The sequence below is a fragment of the Nelumbo lutea genome, chromosome 1, assembly GCF_056320005.1.
Source record: "Nelumbo lutea isolate HS-2025 chromosome 1, American lotus-T2T, whole genome shotgun sequence".
Taxonomy (NCBI): domain Eukaryota; kingdom Viridiplantae; phylum Streptophyta; class Magnoliopsida; order Proteales; family Nelumbonaceae; genus Nelumbo; species Nelumbo lutea.
Window position 1 is genome coordinate 161,855,526 of NC_142684.1, and position 23,125 is coordinate 161,878,650.

Consider the following 23,125-nt stretch of genomic DNA (forward strand, 5'->3'; position numbering starts at 1 on the left):
TAAACAAACATATGGGATTGATTATTTAGAGACCTTTGCTCCTGTTGCCAAAACGACTTCTGTGAGAGTTCTGCTATCTCTTGCTGCGCACTCAGACTTGCCACTTTATCAGCTGGATGTAAAGAATGCATTTCTGAATGGAGAGTTACATGAGGAGGTCTATATGTCTCTTCCTCCAAGGATGTATGAAGCATATATGAAAGGGAAGGTCTACAGGCTGAAGAAATCTCTTTATGGATTTAAACAGTCCCCTAGAGCATGGTTTGAAAGTTCTAGGGCTGCCTTCGTTAGCTTTGGCTATGTACAGGCACAGTTTGATCATACCCTCTTTGTGAAGAGGAGAGGATCCTTGGCCATTTACCTGATTGTGTATGTTGATGATATTGTTGTGACTGGTAATGATGCATCAGGGATTAATGATCTCAAATCTTTCCCTCATATAGAGTTTGAGATCAAAGATCTGGGGGAATTGAGATACTTTCTTGCCATAGAAGTTGCTAGATCCAAGGATGGGATACTTATCTTTAAGAGAAAGTATGTACTTGATTTTCTCTCTGAAACAGGGAAGATGGGTGCTAAACCAGTTGTTACTTTTATTGATATGAGTCATAAACTCTCTGCTTCAGATGGAATATTGTTGAAAGATAAGGGAGTCTTCTAGAGACTACTTGGAAAACTTCTCTATCTATGCATGACTTGGCCAAACATTGCATATGCTGTCAGTTGCATTAGTCAGTTCATGCATGATCCCAGGGATACTTACATGGCAGCAACATAGCGGATTCTTTGTTATTTGAAGGATTCCCCTGGAAAGGGAATTCTATTTGCTAAGCATGGCCATATGAAACTTGAAGCCTACATAGATGCTGGTTGGGTCGGAAACATTGATGACAGAAGATCTACTTATGGGTAATATAGCTTGGTGGCAGGTAATATTGTCTCTTGGAGAAGCAAGAAACAATTAGTGGTTGCTCGATCTCCAGCTGAAGCTGAGTACAGAGCCATGACTCATGGAGTTTCTGAACTACTGTGGCTTAGATCCTTGATAGAGGAATTGGGTATTGAGCATGATAAGCCAATGATGTTATACTGTGATAATCAGGCTGCCATCAACATTGCTCACAATCCAGTGCAACATGACAAAACTAAATATATTGAAGTTGACAGACACTTCATTTGAGAAAGAGTGGCTTCTGGAGAAGTGTGTCTACTTTTCATCACTTCTAAAGGACAATTAGCTGATTTCCTCACCAAGGGCATTCCCAAGGCTAAACTTCAGCATGATAATCTCAAGTTTGGCATGATTGATATCTATGCTTAGCTTGAGGGGGAGTGTAGAGAAGATGGGCCAAATGGCCCATAGGTTGTTTATCCTTCTTTATTTTTTATGTTATTTGCTGTAATGGGCCATACTCTGGGCTTTATTCTTTCTTGTGTTATGTTTTTTAATTTCCTGCCCAACTAGGGGCCTCTCTGTAAAATATTAAAGTTTTACTTAATGAAATGGAATTAGGGGTGTAAGAGAGAAGGTTATGTTCGAAAATCTCTCTCTCTAAACCCTAGTTGCCGTCACCTTCTTCTTCTTCATCTCTCTTCTTGAAACCTGATTTCTGCTACTTTCTTTTGATTTTCTGCAACTTTTTAAACAGTCCTTTCTTTTCAAAAGGCTGTTTTTCTTCTATACAGAACAGAGTTCTCCCAGAAGGTGCGGGTTGCTGCCTTACAAACAAAGTAAAATTACAATTGAGCCCAGAATAAGTGATCCCTGTTCACCCCTTGCTTAGTTAGTAGGTCAGCCAGCCCATTTGCTGACCTCCTCTCCCACTGAACTCTTACAGTGAGATTATAGGTAAGCCACCTGAATCTCCTCATCTCTCCCCTAAAAGGCCAAACTACTGTCTGTTCTTTCAGCCACCCAGTTACCACTTTAGAGTCTCCTTCAATGATCAACCTCCTAAAATTCAACTCTTTAGCAATTTGTGCTCCCTGTAGAGCCCCTTGCGTCTCTGCATTAAACGCATCCCCCACTCCGGTTGGGCCAGAGAATAGGGCGACAATCTGTTCCTCTTCATTCCTGAATACACCTCCAAAACCAGCAGGTCCATGATCGGCAAGGCTGCTGCCATCAAAGTTGAGCTTTATAAAGCCTTCTTCTGGGGGCTTCCAGTCTACTACAGGTTTGTCCTGAACTGAGGAAGAGCTTGCAACGATTCCCAGTTTCTCCACATGTCATCAAAGGAGAAGGATGAGAATAACTCAAAAGATTTGGCCTAGTTAATGGCCCTTATCAGCAGACATTCCCAAACATTAGCTATATCCCTTTATCATTAAAAATCCTGTAATTTCTTTCCTCCCAAACTTTCCAAACTAGAGCAGCCCTAGCACATCTCATAATGCTCTACCTTTCCTCTTAGGCCACCTGAAAGTTGTAGGGTCAAAAAGCCCCCTAATTTGCAGAGGCATCATCCACTTAAACCCAAAAAGACCAAAATTTTTTTCCCAAAGATTCACAACAAAAGGGCAAGATATTAGAAGATGGTAACAGCTCTCTCCATTTGCTAAGGAAGTTGTTTTAATGTTGCAATCTAGGTTTGGTGGGGCCTACATCTACTAAAACCATTTGCTTGGTTGTCCTGTCACAATCCAATTGTACTGTCATGTCACAACCCAACTACTAGTGGTTTTGATAGATGATAGAAGTCCTGAATCTATCAAACCCCAGGATAAAACACCATGCAGCTCTATTTGCAATTTTAATAACCAAATAGAATTTTCTGGTTATTCTTATTTTCAAACTAACTACTAAGTGTTGTCATATACCAAAATCTTTGCTATTTTTTTGATCAGTAACAGCAAAATTTATTAATTGAAGAAGCTTTAATTACAAGACAGGGGGGAAGTGAACTTTCTTAACTCTCCCACTAGAAAAAAAACAAAGGATACAAAATTAGAAATGAGCTTAAAAGAAGGATCCCCTATTCACCCATTGCTTGGCTAACCCATCAGCGTTTTGGTATTATATTGGCAGAGAAAGGAAATTAATTAAAGTTTCGTCTGATCAGTGACGTAAGTAAGAGGTAAGACAAATTTCTCTAGCCATCAGTACGGGCTGATATGATATCTCTTGGTTATCCATTGTCGTCCAATTGCACCCACCGGCCGACGTTTTTTTATCCATATTCCCCAGGAGGCCTGCTCCATTTTTTGTATTCCTCCCCTCCGGCCGGGAGATCTGCTCCAGACCGGTGGTTGATTTTTCAGTTAAATGATTTTGTATCTACCCGTCCAACGGTTGAATGAATTTCCATTTATTTACCAAAAAGAAAACAACTAACCTTGCAGTGGCTACATCAAAAACCAGCATTCCAATATCTATTTTTCTTTGTTTAAAGAGGCCTCTAGATCAACCCAGCACAAGTCAAGGTTGAAGGATCAAACCAAACCATTAGAGAAAGAAACGGTTCTGAAGTCTGTAATTCACTCATCTGTATTTCACTTCAATGTCCCTAGTCAGTCACTTAAATTACTTCTTTTCATTGCTGTAGTTCCAGATACCAGAGTTATCTTCCTTCAGACATCTCACCACCACCTTTGAGTCACCTTCAATAACCAATTTTCTTAGTTTCAACTCCATTGCCAATTTTCTTATTGGAAAGTGAAGTTTTGCATAACAGTCACTAGTCTAGGTAGGTATGCATTTTTCTTAATTTTCATGTGAACTTTTAACAATGCTTTATCAATTACATAGTATACTACTTAGAATGATGAAATCTATGATGGAATGAATGAGAAAGAAGACATCAGAGGTGAAAGAGAAGAGATAGAATACTGATAAAAAAAAAGGAGAGAAGAGAAAAGAGGAGGAAGAGAGGAGCTTGTGAAGAATAGGCTGAGAAAAATCTATAAAGGTCAAACCTTGATGGTAGCTAAGGTGAATTTAAAAAATTCTTGAAATCAGCCCAAGAGAGAGGTTGAATCTCTCATGAGAAACTTGTTTTCTCTAAGGATCGATTTATCACATCATGCCAAAGCAATTTCCAGCAATTGGGTAGAATTTTACTTGATACGAAGTCCACAAGCTGAAGATGGTGCAGCCCAAAAATGGAGATTGATCTTGCTAGACAATTGAGAGAATTGATGTTGATTGTTGCACTCCAGAAGATGAATCAGATTCAGCAATGGTGTACCTTTGATGTATTCTCACAAGGCTGAAGATTTTTTTCTAAAACCTTGGGTGGGAGAAGAAGAAAATAGCCTCCTTTTTTCCTTAGGTCGAACTAGGGTTTCTTTGCAAGAAAGCTTGTCTTGATTGATTAGCCTAGTCTCCCTTCTTTATATCTTATATATAGCTTAGACTCTAAGAGTCAAAGTAGAAGTTTACTGATCAGTCTCCTAGCTGATTAGGAAGGCTGCAAATTATGAAACAATGCTAACAAACTTAGGATAGGGGAGATCTAATTAGTTTCCTAATTCAACCTTAAGTTTCCAACAAACTAACTACCTAATCAAACTAGGAAGCTAGAAACAAATTTGGCTCTTAAGTAATCCTATTTTCTCACAACTTTGACCAGTTATTGAACCTTTGTGTGGTGTGGGACTCACATAGATTTCAATTTAAACCAAAAGGGTTCTACCATATACTAAAGTACATGGGCCAAATTCACGAGGTGAAACTTAGTGAGTCGTCTCAACACTAATTAGGCCCAAATTTGGCCCATTGGGTTATTAATAAGACATTTGCAGTTAATCTCTCAGCCAATAATTGTTAGACAGTTTTGTATGCCCTTAGCTTCAATCAAAATTGATGTAATTTATGAGTTTATTGTAAATGAATAAAAGTGCATATTTGATTCATGTTCCCTTGGTATGTTTCTGTGTAATACCCTTAAACTGGACACTTATTGAGACTCGTGTTAGTTTAGAAAGTTCACAGCCAGTGGGTTGGTGTGGGGAGACCTATCCTGACAAGGCTGACACTGTGGTGCCATCAAGTCGGTTGAGGTGGCTTGTCTCAGCTACCGGGGTGAGACCCCAGGCACATACAGTGTGGGATTAATTGAATCTTTGAACTGGATCAGATTTCCAGTATTGCCCTGGACCTTGGAGATTGATGGGCAAAACTGGAAAGTTACACCCGACCCCTAGACTCGATTATGATACTGCACTAGGTGTCGGATCGGGCTGTCTTTGATGTACCAATCAGTGAGATCCTTAGCGGGGGTCAAAACCTGGGTATGTTGGGACAATCTGAGAATTCATCTGAGTGGGTGATCATAGTGATAGGATCAACCCCTTTGTCGGACAAAGGTAATGATCGGGGATGCACTCTCACTGTTGGAAACCAAGACTGCCGGCAGCCGATTTCAACCGTTGAAATTTGTTTTGCAAAGTATATTTTATATGAGATATAAAAGTATATACATTTTGCTGGTCCTAGCTTCTGAAAAGCTGGACAAAGTGGCAAAGAATCCTACCCTGGAGCGTCCGGGTGATAGGGCTTCTGAGGCCCGAAGGAGAGACTATCAAGAATGGGAGGAAAAAAACTCCCTTGCCCGGTGTTACATCATTGCCTCCTTAGACAACCCGATACAGAGGCAGTTCGATCAGATCGAACTTGCCAAAGACATATTGGACAGTCTCAGGACAATGTATGAAGAGCAGAATCGTTCTACTCGACAAAAGGTCTTGAAACAGTTCATGACCGCACAAATGTCCAAGGGTCAACAAGTTCACGACCATTGTCTTCGGATGATGGGATACATCAACGAACTGGAGGCTCTTGGATCCGGGCTGGACCTTGCAGCCCAGATAGATGCTATCCTTAACTCTTTGCCTCCTTCCTTTAATCCGTTCATCATGAACTATAACATGAACAAGCTGAATGTCAGCTTACAAGAGCTCAGCAATATGTTGCAAAGAGCTGAAGAACTGATTAGAAAGGATGAGCCTGTAGCCATGCTTGTTGAAGCTGGCAAGACAGGCAAGAGAAAGAGGAAGGCAAAGAAGCCTCAGAAGAAAGCCACTAAGAGCAAGAAGCAGAAGAAAGACAAAGCATCGGATGCCTGTCACTTCTGCAAGAAGACCGGCCACTGGAAAAGGAACTGTCCTGCCTACCTGGAATCCAAAAAAGGTAATTTCGAAACTTGTGTTATAGAAACCAATTTGTTGGTAGCTTCTGCATCCTAGTGTATTGACTCCGGGGCTTCAACTCATGCTTGTAACTCACTGTAGGGGTTCAAGGTAAGCAGAAGGCTGAGTGAAGGAGAAGTCACACTCTACTTAGGGACTACTGCAACTGTTGCAGCCGCGGCCATAGGAACCGTGGAGTTAATTTTTAGAGAAGGAACAATTGTACTGAAAGACTGTCTTTATGTGCAAAATTTAAGGAGAAATTTGATTTCTGTTTCAAAACTGTGTGCAAATGGTTATTCTGTCTTCTTTAGTAATACGATTACTATTAAAAGAAACAACAGATTCATCGCATACGGGGAACTGGAGAACGGTCTCTATGTTGTACATCCTTCTCTAGAAACTAACATAACCGAAACTACGTCGGCTGAAATCTCTAAGAAGAGAGCTCGTGATACAGTTAATCCCACGTGTCTGTGGCATTATCGACTTGGCCACATCGGTGTTGACCGAAGCACAAGGTTGGTAAAGGATGGTCCTTTGGATTTTCTAACTTAGAAGATCTTCCCACTTGTGAGCCTTGCCTACAAGGCAAGATGACGAAACAGCCATTTAACGGTAAGCCTGAAAGATGTACAGGCACACTTGACCTAATACATACTGATGTATGTGGTCCCCTGAGTGTTAGGACACGAAATCAACACGTGTATTTCATCACCTTCACAGATGATTTTTCACGATACGGTTACGTGTACCTAATGAGACACAAGTCTGAATCCTTTGAAAAGTTCAAAGAGTTTAGACAAGAGGTCGAGAAACAGTTAGGGAGAGAAATTAAGGCCCTTCGATCAAATCGAGGTGGCGAGTATCTCTCTGACGAATTCATGGACTACTTAAAGGACAATGGGATAGTATCACAATTAGCTCCTCCTGCTACACCACAACTTAACGGTGTTTCGGAGAGGAGGAATATGACCTTATTGGATATGGTCCGGTCGCTTCTCATACACTCAGAGTTACCCACATCCTTTTGGGGTTACGCATTAGAGACTGCGATTTATGTGCTGAATCGGGTTCCAACCAAATCGGTTCCAAATACTCCATATGAACTTTGGACCGGAAAGAAACCAAGTGTCAGACACTTGAAGATTTGGGGTTGTCCAGCACACGTTAAAAGAACGAGTGCAGACAAGTTGGAATCCAAGACCAGCCGTTGCCTATTTGTAGGCTACCCAAAAGGCTCTGTAGGTTACCTATTCTATGACCCAAGTGAGCAGAAAGTGTTCTGCAGTCGTAATGCGCAATTCTTGGAAACCGACTATATCCTGGACACCCATCGTCAGGAAGTTGTTCTTGATGAGGAGAGCTCAGGAGCAATGGGAGATGTCCCACACGTTCCAGGTAGTGACCAACCTAGAAGATCCACTCGGGTATCCAGGCCACCAGTCCGTTATGGTTATGACCAGGATAGTTACCTGGTGGAAACCTTGACTAGTGAGGAGGATCCCGTGACTTACATGGAAGCTATGTTGGACATAGATTCCCAGAAGTGGGTGGAGGCCATGAGAGCAGAGATGGACTCAATGGAGACCAATGGAGTCTGGACTCTAGTAGATCCGCCCTCCGGGGTAAAAGCAATCGGTTGCAAATGGATTTACAAGAGGAAGAAGGGCCCCGATGGTAAAGTTGAGACATTCAAGGCTCGTCTGGTGGCGAAAGGGTACACTCAGAAATAGGGCATCGATTATGAGGAAACCTTTTCGCCTGTGGCCATGCTTAAATCCATTAGGATCCTGCTAGCTGTAGCAGCATACCATGATTATGAGATTTGGCAAATGGATGTCAAAACTGCATTCCTGAATGGAGATCTTATTGAAGATATCTATATGCAGCAGCCGCAAGGCTTCATAGCTGCAGGTCAGGAAAACATGGTATGTAAACTTAATAGATCCATTTATGGACTTAAGCAAGCTTCTAGAAGTTGGAACATCCGTTTTGACTCTGCCGTCAAATCGTTTGACTTCGAGCAGAATCCGGATGAACCCTGTGTTTATAGGAAGTACAGTGGAGATAAGGTTACCTTCTTGGTTCTGTATGTAGATGACATTCTACTCATTGGGAATGATGTAGGTATGTTAACTACGGTGAAAGTATGGCTATCACAGCAATTCTCCATGAAAGATCTTGGAGAAGCATCCTATATATTGGGTCTTCGACTCTATAGAGATAGATCGAAGCGGATAATAGGATTATCCCAATCTGCCTACATTGACAAAATAGTCAAAAGATACAGCATGGAAAACTCCAAGAAAGGAAATGTTCCTTTCAGGCACGGAGTCACTCTCTCCAAGAAGATGTCTCCCAAGACTTCTGAGGAGATTGATGGCATGAAAGACGTTCCCTATGCCTCTGCCGTAGGGAGCATCATGTATGCCATGCTGTGCACTCGTCCTGACATAGCTCAGGCAGTGAGTGTAGTAAGCAGATTTCAGGCCAACCCAGGGCAGGAGCATTGGACTGCTATGAAAAACATACTTAAGTACCTTCGAAGGACAAAAGAGTTTTGTCTAGTATTCGATGGTAGCTCACTACAGATACAAGGGTATACAGATGCCGATTTCCAGTCAGACCCAGATGATAGAAAGTCTACATCTGGATATGTTTTCACGTTAATATCGTGTGCTGCTTGCTGGAAAAGCAGCAAACAGGGGTCCACTGCAGACTCCACGACCGAGGCCGAGTACATTGCCGCAAGTGAGGCTGCCAAAGAAGCCGTGTGGATGAAGAAGTTCATTCATGAATTGAGAGTAGTTCCGTCCGACACATCACCCATCCCATTGTTGTGTGACAACAATGGAGCCATTGCCCAGGCTAAGGAGCCACGAGCCCACTCGAAGTCAAAGCACATTGAGAGGAATTACCACGTACTGCGGGAGATTGTTGGTAGAGGGGACGTCCTGATTCAGAAGGTAGCGTCAGCGGAAAATGTAGCAGACCCGTTGACAAAGCCACTATCACAGAAAGTGTTTGAGAAACACGTGGAAAGCATGGGACTCCGGCTAGTACCTGATTGGACCTAAGTGCAAGTGGGAGCTGTTAGACAGTTTTGTATACCCTTAGCTTCAATCAAAATTAATGTACTTTATGAGTTTATTGTAAATGAATAAAAGTGCATATTTGATTCATGTTCCCTTGGTATGTTTCTGTGTAATACCCTTAAACTGGACACTTATTGAGACTCGTGTTAGTTTAGAAAGTTCACAGCCAGTGGGTCGGTGTGGGGAGACCTATCCTGACAAGGCTGACACTGTGGTGCCATCAAGTCGGTTGAGGTGGCTTGTCTCAACTATCGGGGTGAGACCCTAGGCACATACAGTGTGGGATTAATTGAATCTTTGAACTGGACCAGATTTCCAGTATTGCCCTGGACCTTGGAGATTGATGGGCAAAACTGGAAAGTTACACCCGACCCCTAGACTCGATTATGATACTGCACTAGGTGTCGGATCTGGCTGTCTTTGATGTACCAATCAGTGAGATCCTTAGCGGGGGTCAAAACCTGGGTATGTTGGGACAATCTGAGAATTCATCTGAGTGGGTGATCATAGTGACAGGATCAGCCCCTTTGTCGGACAAAGGTAATGATCGGGGATGCACTCTCACTGTTGGAAACCAAGACTGCCGGCAGCCGATTTCAACCGTTGAAATTTGTTTTGCAAAGTATATTTTATATGAGATATAAAAGTATATACATTATGGTTTCTAAAGTGTTTGCAAAAGGTTTTAATTCCCAGGATCCATATAAGTGGAGAGTGCAACACTGTTCCTTGCAGCCGAGGGAGAGGTCCTCTCTTGTCGGGCAGTGTATGATCATTAAGGGCTGAGAGGTTAAGTGTAAGACCATTGAGGATAATACCTGATGGGCTAATCTTGCATCTGCCCACAGTCCCTGGGTGTTACAAGGTGGCTTGACCCAGGGACCACTTAGGGTAAGTGTTGGGCCCATAGAGCCCATTCGATGGGTTTCAGGGGGTTCACTGTCTTTAACAGTGTATTCGACCAGACCTTGTAACAAAGGCTGGGCCGAACCCATGTGGCTGATGTGTAGATCAATGCTTGGGTCCCACGCCATACAAGGAAGCCCAACTGGGCAGCAAATAGGAAGGTTAAGTGAGCACATAAGCCTGATGGGCCTAAAGCCCATTTCGATCTGGGCTATTTATTTAGTTAATTAAAGGGGCGAATTCTGAGATGGATTAGCAGATAGGATAGGGTCTTAATCCTATCCACTCAGAGAGTTCAGATTTGAATGTGATTCAGATCTAGAAACCTCCTAATGGGATTAGGATAAAGCTAATCTAATCTGCAGATAAGATAAGGGTTTATCCTTATCACTAGAAGAGAAGGCTGATCCAAATATGATTTGGATAAGCACCTCCTAATGGGATTAGGAGCTGATCTTTCAAGAAAACAAAAAGAAGGAGGGGGCGGCAGCCTTAAGAGAGACCAAGAAACTCATCAGATCCTCTTTAGTGCTGAAATAAAGAAGAGAGAATTCTGCACCCTGCGAATACTCTCTTGCCGCCTCCCTGTTCTTGTCGCCCTGTTTGCCAGTTCGATCTCCAGTTGTGGGAGAAGTCAAGATTGGATCTTGACATCAGTTCTTTGAGAAAGGATTGAAAAGGAAGCTGTGCTCACGTACCATTCTACTGATTCTTGCGAAGGACAGAGTTCTTGGGGAAGAACACTGCTGATTCTGCTCCATCCTGCACTGCGCCATCTTCAGTGGGAGTAGTCTTTGGATCCTTCCTTGGGCGTGAACACCTTCGTTGGGAGATATTACTTCTCCGTATCAGTTATTATTCTCTCCCATTCCTTTTGGTTCAGATCTGGTTCAGTTTAAGGTTCAAGATTTATCCTTGAAAATATGATTTTTTAAATAGGGAATGTGATTCCCAGTTGAAGGGAGAAGAAAAATTTTTGAAATTCGCCCCTTATTCCACAATCTTTGGGCGTCCATGTGATGGATCTCTCATCCTTTCAATAATATCCAAACATTGTCAATAGGAAAGGATCTCTTCCTTAACTGCATTTTCTTTATTTTCTTTGAGAAAAAAGGTGTAGTGTCACACCCTCTACTTAGATGGATCCCAAGATTAAAACCATTTTGCAAACTCTTTATCAAAATAAACTATTTATAAGTATGTTTTGCAAAATCGGTTTCAAAATAAGTTGAAATTCACTATCGACAGTTTTAGGTTTCCATTAGAGTGTACTCTGGGATATTCTCTTTGTTCGACACAGTTGATCCTTTACAATGATCACTTTAGTGACTTCTCATATGTTCCAACATACCCAGGTATCTAACCTTAGAAGGATATTACTGGTTGACAAATAAAAAACAGGTCGATCTATCACCTTGTGCGGTATCACCATCAAGTTAAGGGATTAAGTTCAACTTTCCAGTTTTACCCCTTTATCGCTAAGATCTAGGGCTAAACTGGAAATGGTCTCGTTTTGTGTTTCTCAAACACCAACTCACTGTACCTTAGGTTTATCTTGAGCAGTTGAGACAGACTACTACTATACTAATTTGGCAGAATAGGAGTGTTGGCCTTGATACGATAAAAACTCCCCAAGTTCCTCATTCGGGGGATTCTTTCTTTCTCTTGTGGATATTTTGTAGTGGTTTTACTTGTTAGGGAAGGGGATGGTAGTGGTACTGCCGTCTTATGGTTTGGAGTTTGGAAGGGGAAGTGTTTCCCTTCTCAGAAAAAAAAAAAAAAACCGGAATGAATAAATAAAATGACCTAGCAGTTCCCTTGTGTTTTGGTGTATGAATGGTATATATCTGTAAATGGGGTGTTCTTATTGATTTTTATTTTGCTCACTCCCTATTTTGTTATTTGCTATTCTATTTCTTCTGATTATTGCACCTCTTTTATTTGTCTAGAAAGTTGATGAAACTTTCTTACCTATCTCAAATACACACAAAGAAAAAGAATTTCAGTTTCTAATGTTCTAATGTTTGTTGTAGACTCGTCAATTGATTGATCCAAATATGTATTGGTTTGCAATTCCAAATATTGGCTTCATTCTTAAGGGCCTTTCTCAGGTATATGTTCACTTGCAAAATTGATTCTAAAATTGCTTATGGATATGCTATTCTTTCTTTATTGATATAGTTTTAGTGTTTTATCAACCATTACTATACATGTGGTCTTACATCTATTGTTCTATTAGTTCAAATAATTAGGTGCAAGCATGGATTGTGTATGGTATCTATTGGTTCATGTTACTAACCAATTCAAGGGGCTTAGACATAATGGTAATGATTGAGAAATGCAAACTAGGTTGTGTGGTTGCCTCCTTTCTCAGGCATCTACTATCAGTTCTAGTCAAATAAAAGAAGAAACAAGAGAGTTACACGAATTGGTGGGTGTGTTTTGTGTCTTACACGCTCATAAAGAAAGATATTTATATTAATATGTGGATGGACAGTATCCACCTTCGTTGTACCTTCTAACTCAACTTTTGGGTTTGGTTGGAACTTGGGATTGAGAAGAGACTTCATGGACTCTGAGTTAGATTGTACCTCAATTTTACTATGCATCTTTGATGGGGTCTTTCTGGAGCCAACAAAGGTAGATAGTAGAGTTTGAACACTCACTCCCTCGGGTTCCTTCACCTGTGCCTCATTTCATTAAAGCCCTAATACAACCATCTTCTTTTGGATTGTCCTTTCCTGTTAAAGAGGTTGGTGTCAACCTATACCTCCGAAGGTTAGGAATTTCTGTTGGGAAGCCTGTTTGGAAAGAGTTAATACAGGAGATTTGCTTCAAAGGAAAAAACCCAGTAGCTGTTTGTTGCCTCACTGGTGTGTCCTCTGCAGAGCTGATGGCGTGTCTGGATACCACTTACTAATTTCATGTCAGTTTGCCAAATTCATTTGGGAATGATTTACTTCTTTGTTTGGGTGTAGGTGGACTCCCCCATTGAATGTGCAAAGCTTATTCACATCCACTCCTAACTGGTCAACAAAAAGGGCTAAGATTATGTGGTGATGCGTTAGGGCTGTAGTTTGTTGGACTATTTGGGAAGAAAGAAACTCATGGATTTTTTTTTTTCTGAAAAAGAGAAAGTTTGGAAGTAATATTGGAGGTAACTCATATTAGGGTGATACATTGGTTGAAAACTTTGGACATGTTTGCAGAATTCTCAGTAGATGAGTTACTAAGAAAGTGGAAGGAAATTGCAAAATCAGCTTAAGCTAAGAAGGTCTCAAGTTCTTGTTGGACTCTTCCACCTTAAGGTTTTACTAAACTGAATTTCGATGGCAGCAGTATGGGCAATCCAGGGCCCTCCAGAATAGGGGGAGTTATTAGAGATGAAAAAGGGAATGTGTTAGCCATGTATTCTGGTCCAATTGGAGTGGGAGATTCCTTGAGGGCTGTGATACTAGCAACTCTTGAAGGGGTACAAAGGGCTAAAGACATGAATATTATTAATAAATTGATTATAGAAGGAGGATCTGAAATTGTGGTGAATTGGCTAAAAGGGGACACCTCTAGGCTTTAGAATTACAACAATGAAAAGGGGAAATTTAAGTGGCTGACTAAGGACCTTGAAATTTAATGTACATGGGTAAAGAGAAGCGCAAATTCATTAGCAGACGGTCTAGCAGGGAAAGGGGTGACTAGAAACTCTATTTTTTTGGGTTTTGTTGTAATTGCTTTATATTTTGGGTGTACCTTTGCTGTATTTGGGAGTTAAGAGTGTTTAGCTCCCTTGCTTTGTAATTTCCTCATCCTTTAGTAAAATTCACTGTTATTGATAAAAAAAGTGGATGAATAGTTCTATCCTATCAAGAATAGATAAGTACAACAATGTACAAAGAAGTATACAAAAGAGTCAAATAAAGGTAAAATTACAATATTAGCCCTCATCCTCTCTACACTCCCCCTCAAACTGATGTTTAGGCAAGAGCATCCGTTTGTCACAAGGAAATTGTGTCTAGTGCGAGTCATAGCCTTGGCGAAGAGATTAACCAACTGAAGATTGGAGGACACGAGGAAGTGTGATGTGGCCAGTAGTGAGAAGATCGCGAATGAAATGATAATCCACCTCTATATGCTTAGTTTGTTCATGAAAGACTTGATTCGAGGTGATCTTGATTGTACTCATGTTGTTTGCAAATAAAGGAGTGGGAGTTGCGTGATCAATGGCCAAATCATGAAGAAAGGCTTTAACCCATATAAGCTCGCAGCAAACAGAGGACTTGGCACTTTATTTGGCTTCAATAGATGATTTGGAGACTGTCTATTGCTTCTTGCATTTCCAAGAGATGAGAGAATCACCTTAGAAAACACACCATCCAGTGGTTGATCGTCTGGTGTCAGGGTTACCGGTCCAATCAGTGTCAGCATAAGTAGTCAGTTGAGGAGATGAGGAAGATGAGAAGAAAAGTCCATGAGGCAAGGTTCCTCCATCATATTTGATAATCCGAAGGACAACAGGGAAATGAGGTTGTTGAGGAGCTGATACAAACTGGCTAACTATTTACACAACATAGGATATGTCTAGCCAAGTCATGGTGAGGTAAATAAGACTTCCAACAAGTTGACAATATACCATAGCATCAAGAAGGAATTGTCGATCATCCTTACTAAGCTTTAGGTTGAGTTCCAATGGGGTATCAACTTGCTTCAAGTCAAAGAGATTGACCATCTTAATTAAGTCACTAACATACTTGTGCTGATTAACAAAATATCCTCGAGCACTTTAGGTAATCTCAGAAGAGGAGTTAGATTGTTCTAGCTCATATGAGAACTCCACCGGTGTAAGAGATCAAGACCAGGGGAAGTCCTTTGCCCAGGTTATTGAAGATTTGAATTTGAAAGCATTCTTTAATCTACACCTAGATGCCCACGTTTGTCAAGTTCAGTCGAGTCCACAGCCTGTTATATATAAGGGTGTTTCAGGTAACGGAGACGATTACATTGCGGGGAGGAAGGAGTCGGACTAGTGCTAGTGGCAGGATCAGGGGAACTCGAAGATGGTGAGAGGGTTGACCCAGGAGATAAACACGTCGCCAAGAAAGGTTAAGACTCCTGGCCCAGGTTATTCCCATGTGACTCAGCCAAAATGTATCCAACCAAAAGCACTTGCTAAGTCTAGGGGTGGCAATTTTTCACCCAACCCACTGAACCCACCCAACCCACCCAGTATATAACTCGCCCAACCCGCCCATTTACTTGGCGGGTTATGTGATCAACCCATCACCTAACCCACCCATTTAAATGGGTTGGGTTGGGTTGTGGATAACTGTTGGGTTAACCATTACAAACATTAGTGTTAATTCCTTAGCCTTTTTTTAATTTTCTTCATTTGAATTAAACAATTTATAATTAATGCATTAATTTTCTATTAACTATTGACTAGATTTAGTTTTGTCTTGAATCAACACACTTCACCCAACATAAATCCAAATCAATTTGACCCAAGTCCGGACCAGTTCAACGCGGATTGACCCAATCCAACATATATCGATCTGGGTCGATCCAAATCCGAAATAGACCTCGGACGAGATGGATCGGTACCGCTTGCTTTGCCTGATTTAGGTCGTTCGGTCGAACCATTATTCACATAGCCCGACTCAACCCGATACAAGATGATCCAAGCCGACCCGAATCCGAACGGGTCGGACCGGGTGGGGTTCACACCCTGCTTGCTTTACCCGGTTTGGATCGTCTAGTTTGGTTCATATCCATATGTAGATGTTCAAGACTGCTATCAGTCTTGAGCTCTAATAAATTTCAGATTCGAAAAGGAGAGAAAGTATAGAGGAAAGAGGAGAAAGAGTAGTGAGAGAGCAATAGAACACAAACTTTGAAAGGAAGGACAAAATCACAATATTTTGCCGCCACCACTTCTATTTAATATTTATAGGTTATGCTCCTTACATGAAAGGACACATCTGCCCTTGGTATTTACATAACACATAACAATATAAAACTGAAAAATAAATAACAACTAGAATAACAGATTGACCATCAGACTAGGTACATTCTACCCTACAGACAGAGTGAGACCACAGCCGTGGGGCCCACATCAGTGTTCTCTACACTCCCCCTCAAGTTGGGAGTAAATGTTTATCATTCCCAACTTGGATATATCCACCTCCAGCTTCTTTCTTGATATTGGCTTTAGTGAGGATATCTACTAGTTGCATACTGGATGTGATGTAAAGGAGGCATACTTCTTGAGATGAGACCCTCTCTCGTACAAAATGTCGGTCAAGTTCAATGTGTTTGGTTCTGTCATGCTGCACTGGATTATGTGCTATATTAATAGCTGCTTGATTATCACAATACAACATCAGGGGCTTCTCATACTCAATACCCAACTCCTCAAGTAGAGATTTTAGCCATAGGATTTCAGCCACTTCATTAGCCATGGACCTGTATTCTGCTTCAGCACTAGACCGGGAGACAACACTTTGTTTCTTACTTCTCCAGGAGACAAGGTTACCTCCCACAAGGGCACAATATCCTGAGGTAGACTTTCTGTCATCAGCACTCCCAGCCCAATCGGCATCTGTATTGACCTCCACCTTCATGTGGTTATTGTTCTTGAATAGTATACCCCTACCCGGGCATCTCTTCAAGTAGGCTAAAATTCTTTTTGCCGCAAGAAGATGTGTGGTTCTAGGAGAATGCATGTACTGGCTGACAATACTAACAACATAAGTAATATCTGGCCGAGTGAGGCAGAGATATAGGTGTTTTCCTACCAATCGCTGGAACATAACCTTGTCTTCAAGAGGCTCCCCACTCTCTGCACTAATCCTGTGGTTCTGTTCAATGGGTGTATCCGCAGGCTTGACACCTAACTTCCAGTTTCTGTCAACAGGTCTAGGACATATTTCCTCTGAGAGATAAAGATCCCCTGGTTGGATCTAGCAACCTCAATACCCAAAAAATACCGGAGTACACCAAGGTCTTTCACCTCAAATTCTTGATGAAGGAGCTGTTTAAGGGACTCAATCTCCTGGCTATCATTCCCTGTCACCACAATATCATCAACATATACTGCCAGCAGTGTCAAGGAGGACTCTACCCTCTTGATGAATAGAGTATGATCTGATTGGGCCTGTACGTAACCAAACTTCACAAGGGCTAGTCTGAATCTATCGAACCAAGCCCTAGGTGATTGCTTCAAACCATACAAAGCCTTGTTGAGCCGATGGACCTTCTTACCTGTTTCTGCATCATAGAATCCAGGAGGCAAACGCATGTAAACCTCTTCCTGTAGGTCTCCATTCAGAAAAGCATTTTTCACGTCCATTTGGTATAAAGGCCAAGTGTAACTTGCTGCAAGGGATAATAGGATTCGAATGGTGGTCATCTTGGCTACCGGGGCAAAGGTCTCCAAGTAATCTATGCCATAAGTCTGTGTGAACCCTTTTGCAACTAACCGAGCTTTATACCTCTCAATGGATCCGTTTGCATTATGCTTCATAGTAAATACCCATCTGCATCCAATTGGTTTCTTTCCTTTGGGTAGATCAACTACCTCCCAGGTGTTATTTTTCAACAGGGCATCCATCTCAACCTGCATTGCATCTTTCCATTCCGGGACGGATAGGGCTTCTTGCACTGTTCTTGGAATAGGGACATTGGAAATGGACCTGTAGGTAGGACCTGTAGGTAGGAGATAGGCGATCATAGGATAAAAACTGGGAAATACAGTGGGCTGTAGATGTGGTACAATGTCGTTTCCCTTTACGGACGACAATCGGAAGGTCAAGGTCATTTGTAGGAGGTGAAATGGCAACAATAGAGGAAGTCTCTGTGGGCCCTGGGACTGTAATACTTGGACTTGGAGCTGCAGATGAGATTGGAGCTGGCCTGGACTGCTGATGATCGGGATCAACCTGCCTGCACCGCCTGTGATAGACCCTCAATTCCTGATCCCTCTGACCACCCTCACCATTGCAACTCTCCCTCAACTCCTGATCCCTCTGACTGCCCTCACCATTGCAGCTTTCATCACCCAATGGAATAGGTAAAGGAACTGCCCCACTCTCACTGCTCTCCCCCTGAGGAGAAACCCGAGGTTAATAGGGTGTTTCCTCAAAGAAAGTGACATCCATGGAGACAAACTTCCTCCCCGAGACTGGATCATAGCAGCAATAACCCTTTTGAGTTTGTGCATAACCAAGGAAGATGCATTTGGAGGCCTTGGGTTTGAACTTGGAGTGATGGGGTCTGAGAAGCTGAACAAAGTAGGTACAACCGAATGTTTTAAGGGGAATAGAGAACAACTCCTCACTTGGGTATAGAAGGGAAAAAGGAGATCTCATATCAAGGACCCGTGAAGGAACCCGATTAATAAGATATACCGCCGTGAGGATAGCATCACCCCAGAAGCGAATAGGAACATTGGAAGTAAACATGAGACTTCTAGTCACTTCCAAGATGTGCCTATTCTTCCTTTCTGCAACTCCATTCTGCTGAGGTGTATGAGGGCAAGAGCTCTGGTGGATAACCCCATGATTAAGAAGGTAAGATGTCAATGGTTTAGCAAAGTATTCCTTTGCGTTATCAAATCTGAGAACTTTGATCTTGGCATCAAATTGGGTTAGGATCATTTGGTGAAAGTTTTGGGTCAGGGCAGGTACCTCATCTCATGAACGCATGAGATAAACCCAAGAAAACCGGGTATGGTCATCAACAAATAACAAGAAATATCTGTACCCACCCATGGAAGGGATGTGATAAGGCCCCCAAACATCAGTATGCACAATATCAAAAAAATTATTACTCCTTTTATTGCTCAATAAATAAGGCTTTTTACAATGCTTAGCAAACTCACAACTTTCACACTGCAACTGAGACAACTCAATAGACTCAAATAAAGTTGGAAACAGACTCTTTAGAGACTGGAAGGACAAATGACCTAATCGGTTATGCCAAAGCATAACCGGACTCACACTCTGAGAAACAAAAGACATCTTCTCTATTGACTCTTCCTAACGGAACCTCTCCCCGAGCAGATAGATCCCATTCGTCTCACGGCCAGTCCCAATCACCTTCTTCGTCTCCAAGTCCTGAAAAACACATCGGTCAGGGAAGAAGGTCGCTGAGCAGTTCATATGCTTGGTAATACTACTGACTGAAAGAAGGTTAGTATCAAGCTTAGGAACATGCAAAACAGATGACAGGGAGATAGTATCTGATAACTTGATGTCACCCTTCCCAGGAATAGGAACCCGGGAGCCATTAGCAATAGATACTTTATCCCTACCAGAAGACAAATGGTAAGTGGTAAACAGTGAAGGCAAGCTAGTCATGTGGTCGGATGCACCTGAATCTATTACCCAACAAGGTTCAGTAGTACCTCGAGCTGAGGCATGGTAGGCTGAAGCTCAAGTACCTGAATGTGCGAAGGCAGATGTGGCAGGAGCTGATGGTGACTGCGGTGGCTGAGCTGAATTTCGAACTTCCTTTTCTAACTGTATTAGGGCAGCCCGAACTGCAGCTAAGGTCTCTAAAGGTGTTTCTCTTGTGCCAGATGAGGATGCTGAATCAGTGTTCACGGCCATATGAGCAATGCCGTTCTTGCTTCTCAACTTCGTAGGAACCAAGTGAGGATGCAGTTTCCAACATGTTTCTTTTGTATGTTTGGGTTTCTTACAATGTTCACATACCACATCCTTCTTGTCTTTCTTCCTCCTGTCCTTCTCTGAATCACCCCCTGATTTGGGTGTGACCACTACAAAGGCTGGTGTGAGGGGCTGAGGTTGCATCATAACTTTCCTTCTGGTCTCTTCACTGTGTACGAATGAGTATGCCTAAGAGAGAGTCACACTGTCTCTTGTCAAAATCTGTTGTCGCACAATATCATACTCTGAATTTAGGCCCGCCAGAAACTCAAACACCCGGTTTGTCTCTCTCTCATTCTCTAATCTTCTCTTGTTTGTTTTTCTGGTTTTCTTGCACAGTCCCATACTTCTAGGGTTGTTTTTCAACTATATACAACATCAAGGAATTGTGGAACAATCACCACCCATGCCAAATAAGGCCCGACAAACTACAATCACCAAAAATTTACTTTACTGCTGATATAGCAAAATACAGGTCATCCCTGACCTATAAACACACCATAAGGATCACACAATCCACAAAAAAAAAGTTGAAACAGGTTCTAGAAACTTCACATCAATCACAAGAACCTGTTATAGTTTTTTTATTTTTATTTTTTCCTTGGTACACAACCAAGAGAGAAGGAAAAAACAGGTCTGAACCCCCCCTTCAGAGCAGTCTGATGGTATTCTCTGACTTATCCAAATAGAACCCAGCAAAAAGAAGAAAACTTTGATCGATCTTGCTTTTGGGCCTAATGTACCTGCTCTGGTGCCATATTAGACAAAAAACAATAAGTAGAAAGCAGCAAGAGAAGAGAAGGGTGGAGAGGAGAGAAGATTGAGAGCCAAAAAGTAGTGTTGGTGGTGCCAGCATTAGTATTTATATTAGGGTGTTCAAAAATAAAGTAAAAATACAGAAGTGCCCCTGTGGCGCTAAAGGTGAACTGATGACAACCTTTTAATAGTATGTTCTTGACCTTCTACATGATACTGGAGGGGGACAAATTGACTGATACTCCAATAGAGAAAAACCACATGCTTGGGAGTGATGAGGGAGAGACATTTGCAGATGTGAAACAATTTCAGAGGTTGATTGGAAGATTATTATATTTATACATGACCCATTCGGATATTGCCTATGCTATTGGAATTCCAAGCCAGTATATGCATGCCCTCAACACATCACATTTTGCAACAGCAGAAAGAGTTTCTTAGATACTTGAGAAAGCATCCTAGAAGAGGTCTTCCATTTTCCAAGCATGACCATGAAGGGATGAGAGATCCATCATACAGATGGCCGAACCCTGTAGGAAGGTAGGGCGGAATTTCAAAAATTTCTCTCTCTCCCATGTGGGAATCATATTCCTTGTTTTAGAAAAACTATTTTTCAAGGATCAATCTTGAACCAAGAACCGAACTAGATCTGAAACCAAAAGATAGGAGAGGGAGATACCTGATACGGAGAAATAATAACTCCCAATGAAGGTGTTCACGCCCAAGGAGATCTCCAAAGACTGCTCCCACTGAAGATGACATAGCTCAGGGTGGAGCAGAATCAACAAGAATTCGATGGAGTGTATGTGAGCACGACTTCAAATCAGTTTTTCACCAAAAACTAATATCAAGAACCTTTCTTGATCGCTCCTACAGGTGGAGAATGAACTGGCAATGGCGGTAGCAGGAGGAGAAGACAAGAGCAGAAGATGGCGTAGTCTTACTGTTGCTTTCTTTCTCTCTTGTATCTGAGATCAGATTGAGTGAATGGAGGTTCGCCCTCCTCCTTTTATAGCCTTAAAGGGAGCAGCTCCTAATCTCATTAGGAGTTTCCTAATTCAAATCCTTATTTGAATCTGGACTCCCTTTAAGAGATAAGGATAAACCCTTATCTTATCTGCAGATTAAGATCAACCTTCCTAATCTAATTAGGAGTTTCCTAATCCAAATCATTATTTGGATCTGGACTCTCTGAGTGGATAGGGATAACTCCCTATCCTCTCTGCTGATCCAAATCCCAGAACCGCCCCTCTTTAATTAAACAAATAAACCAGTTCGAATTGGGCTTTAGGCCCATTAAGTCCATGTGCTCACTAACCTTTCAAACTGCTGGCCAGTTGGATTTCCTTGTATGGCGTGGGACCTAAACATTGATTTACACATCAGCCACATGGGTTCAGCCCAGCCTCTGTTACAAGGCCTGGCCAAATTCACTACAGGACATAGTGAACCCCTGAGCCCATCACCATGGGCTCTTAATGGGCCCAACACTTACACTAAGTGGTCCCTGAGTCAAGCCACCTTATAAAAACCCAAGGATTGTGGGTAGATGCAAGATTAGCCCATTAGGTATTACCCTCAATGGTCTTACACTTAACCTCTCAGTGTGTATTACACAGAGTCTCATATGTGTTCAGTTTAAGGGTATTACACAGAAACACACCACAATAACATGAATCAAATATGTATTTTATTCATTTACAATAAATGTCATAAGGTAAATCATTCTGATTGGAACTAAGGGCATGCACTGTCTAATAGACCATTTGAGGGTTGTAGCTAGATCAAGTGCTGAAGCAGAGTGTAGGGCCATGGATCATGGACTAGCTGAAGTGATGTGGATTTTTTTTTTTGATCAATAACACATTTCAACTTAATTATCAACAATTAGAATTACATAAGAGGAAGGCAAACTTTCTTATCTTCCAACTTCAGCTTAATCCCCAAGAACTGAACAGGAGAGGAAGGAAAATAGGAAAAAAGGAAAAAGGAGAGATCAAATTTAAATTACAACTGTGCCTAGAACATTGACTCCCTGTCCACCCCTTGTTTTGCTAACCCATCAGCAAAAGAATTAGCTGATCTTTTTACCCAACCGATTTTAACTTTCATTTCTTGAACCAGCCATATGAATTTCCTTCTCATATTGCTATATCTCCATAAACCACTATCGTCTTTCTTCAGCCACCCTACCGCCACCTCCGAGTTCCCTTCAATTATGTGCTTTCTGAGATTCATCTACCTAGCTTTCTGGACTCCTTCCAAGATTGCATGGATCTCAGCTCTAAGTGAGTCTCTTACTCCAATGGGGCCTGAAAACATGGCAGAAACAGCCCCATTCTCATCCCTAAAGACACCCCCAATCCCTGATTGTCCAGGGTTCCCTTTGCTACTTCCATCAAAGTTTAGTTTTTTGAAGCCCGCAGGTGGGGGAGTCCAAGACACATTCATAACTGCTTTAATCTGGGTACAGCTAGAAATCTCACCCCACTTCCTTAGCATGTTATCCACTGTATAGTCTGTGAATAGCTCTAAGGATTTCATCCACTGTACAGCCCTTATATGGATCAGGGC

General features: G+C 41.8%; 1 protein-coding gene across 3 annotated transcripts in view; it reads left to right on the forward strand.

Annotated features, from left to right (window-relative positions):
• Window positions 1-23,125, forward strand: part of LOC148878785 (Serine/Threonine-kinase) — an 84,171-nt gene that overhangs the window by 59,228 nt on the left and 1,818 nt on the right. For all 3 annotated transcript variants that reach the window (XM_088960152.1, XM_088960153.1, XM_088960154.1), the window contains one exon: window positions 12,167-12,244. In XM_088960152.1, the coding sequence (XP_088816278.1) occupies window positions 12,167-12,244 (78 nt within the window). The remainder of the gene's footprint in view (window positions 1-12,166; window positions 12,245-23,125) is intronic.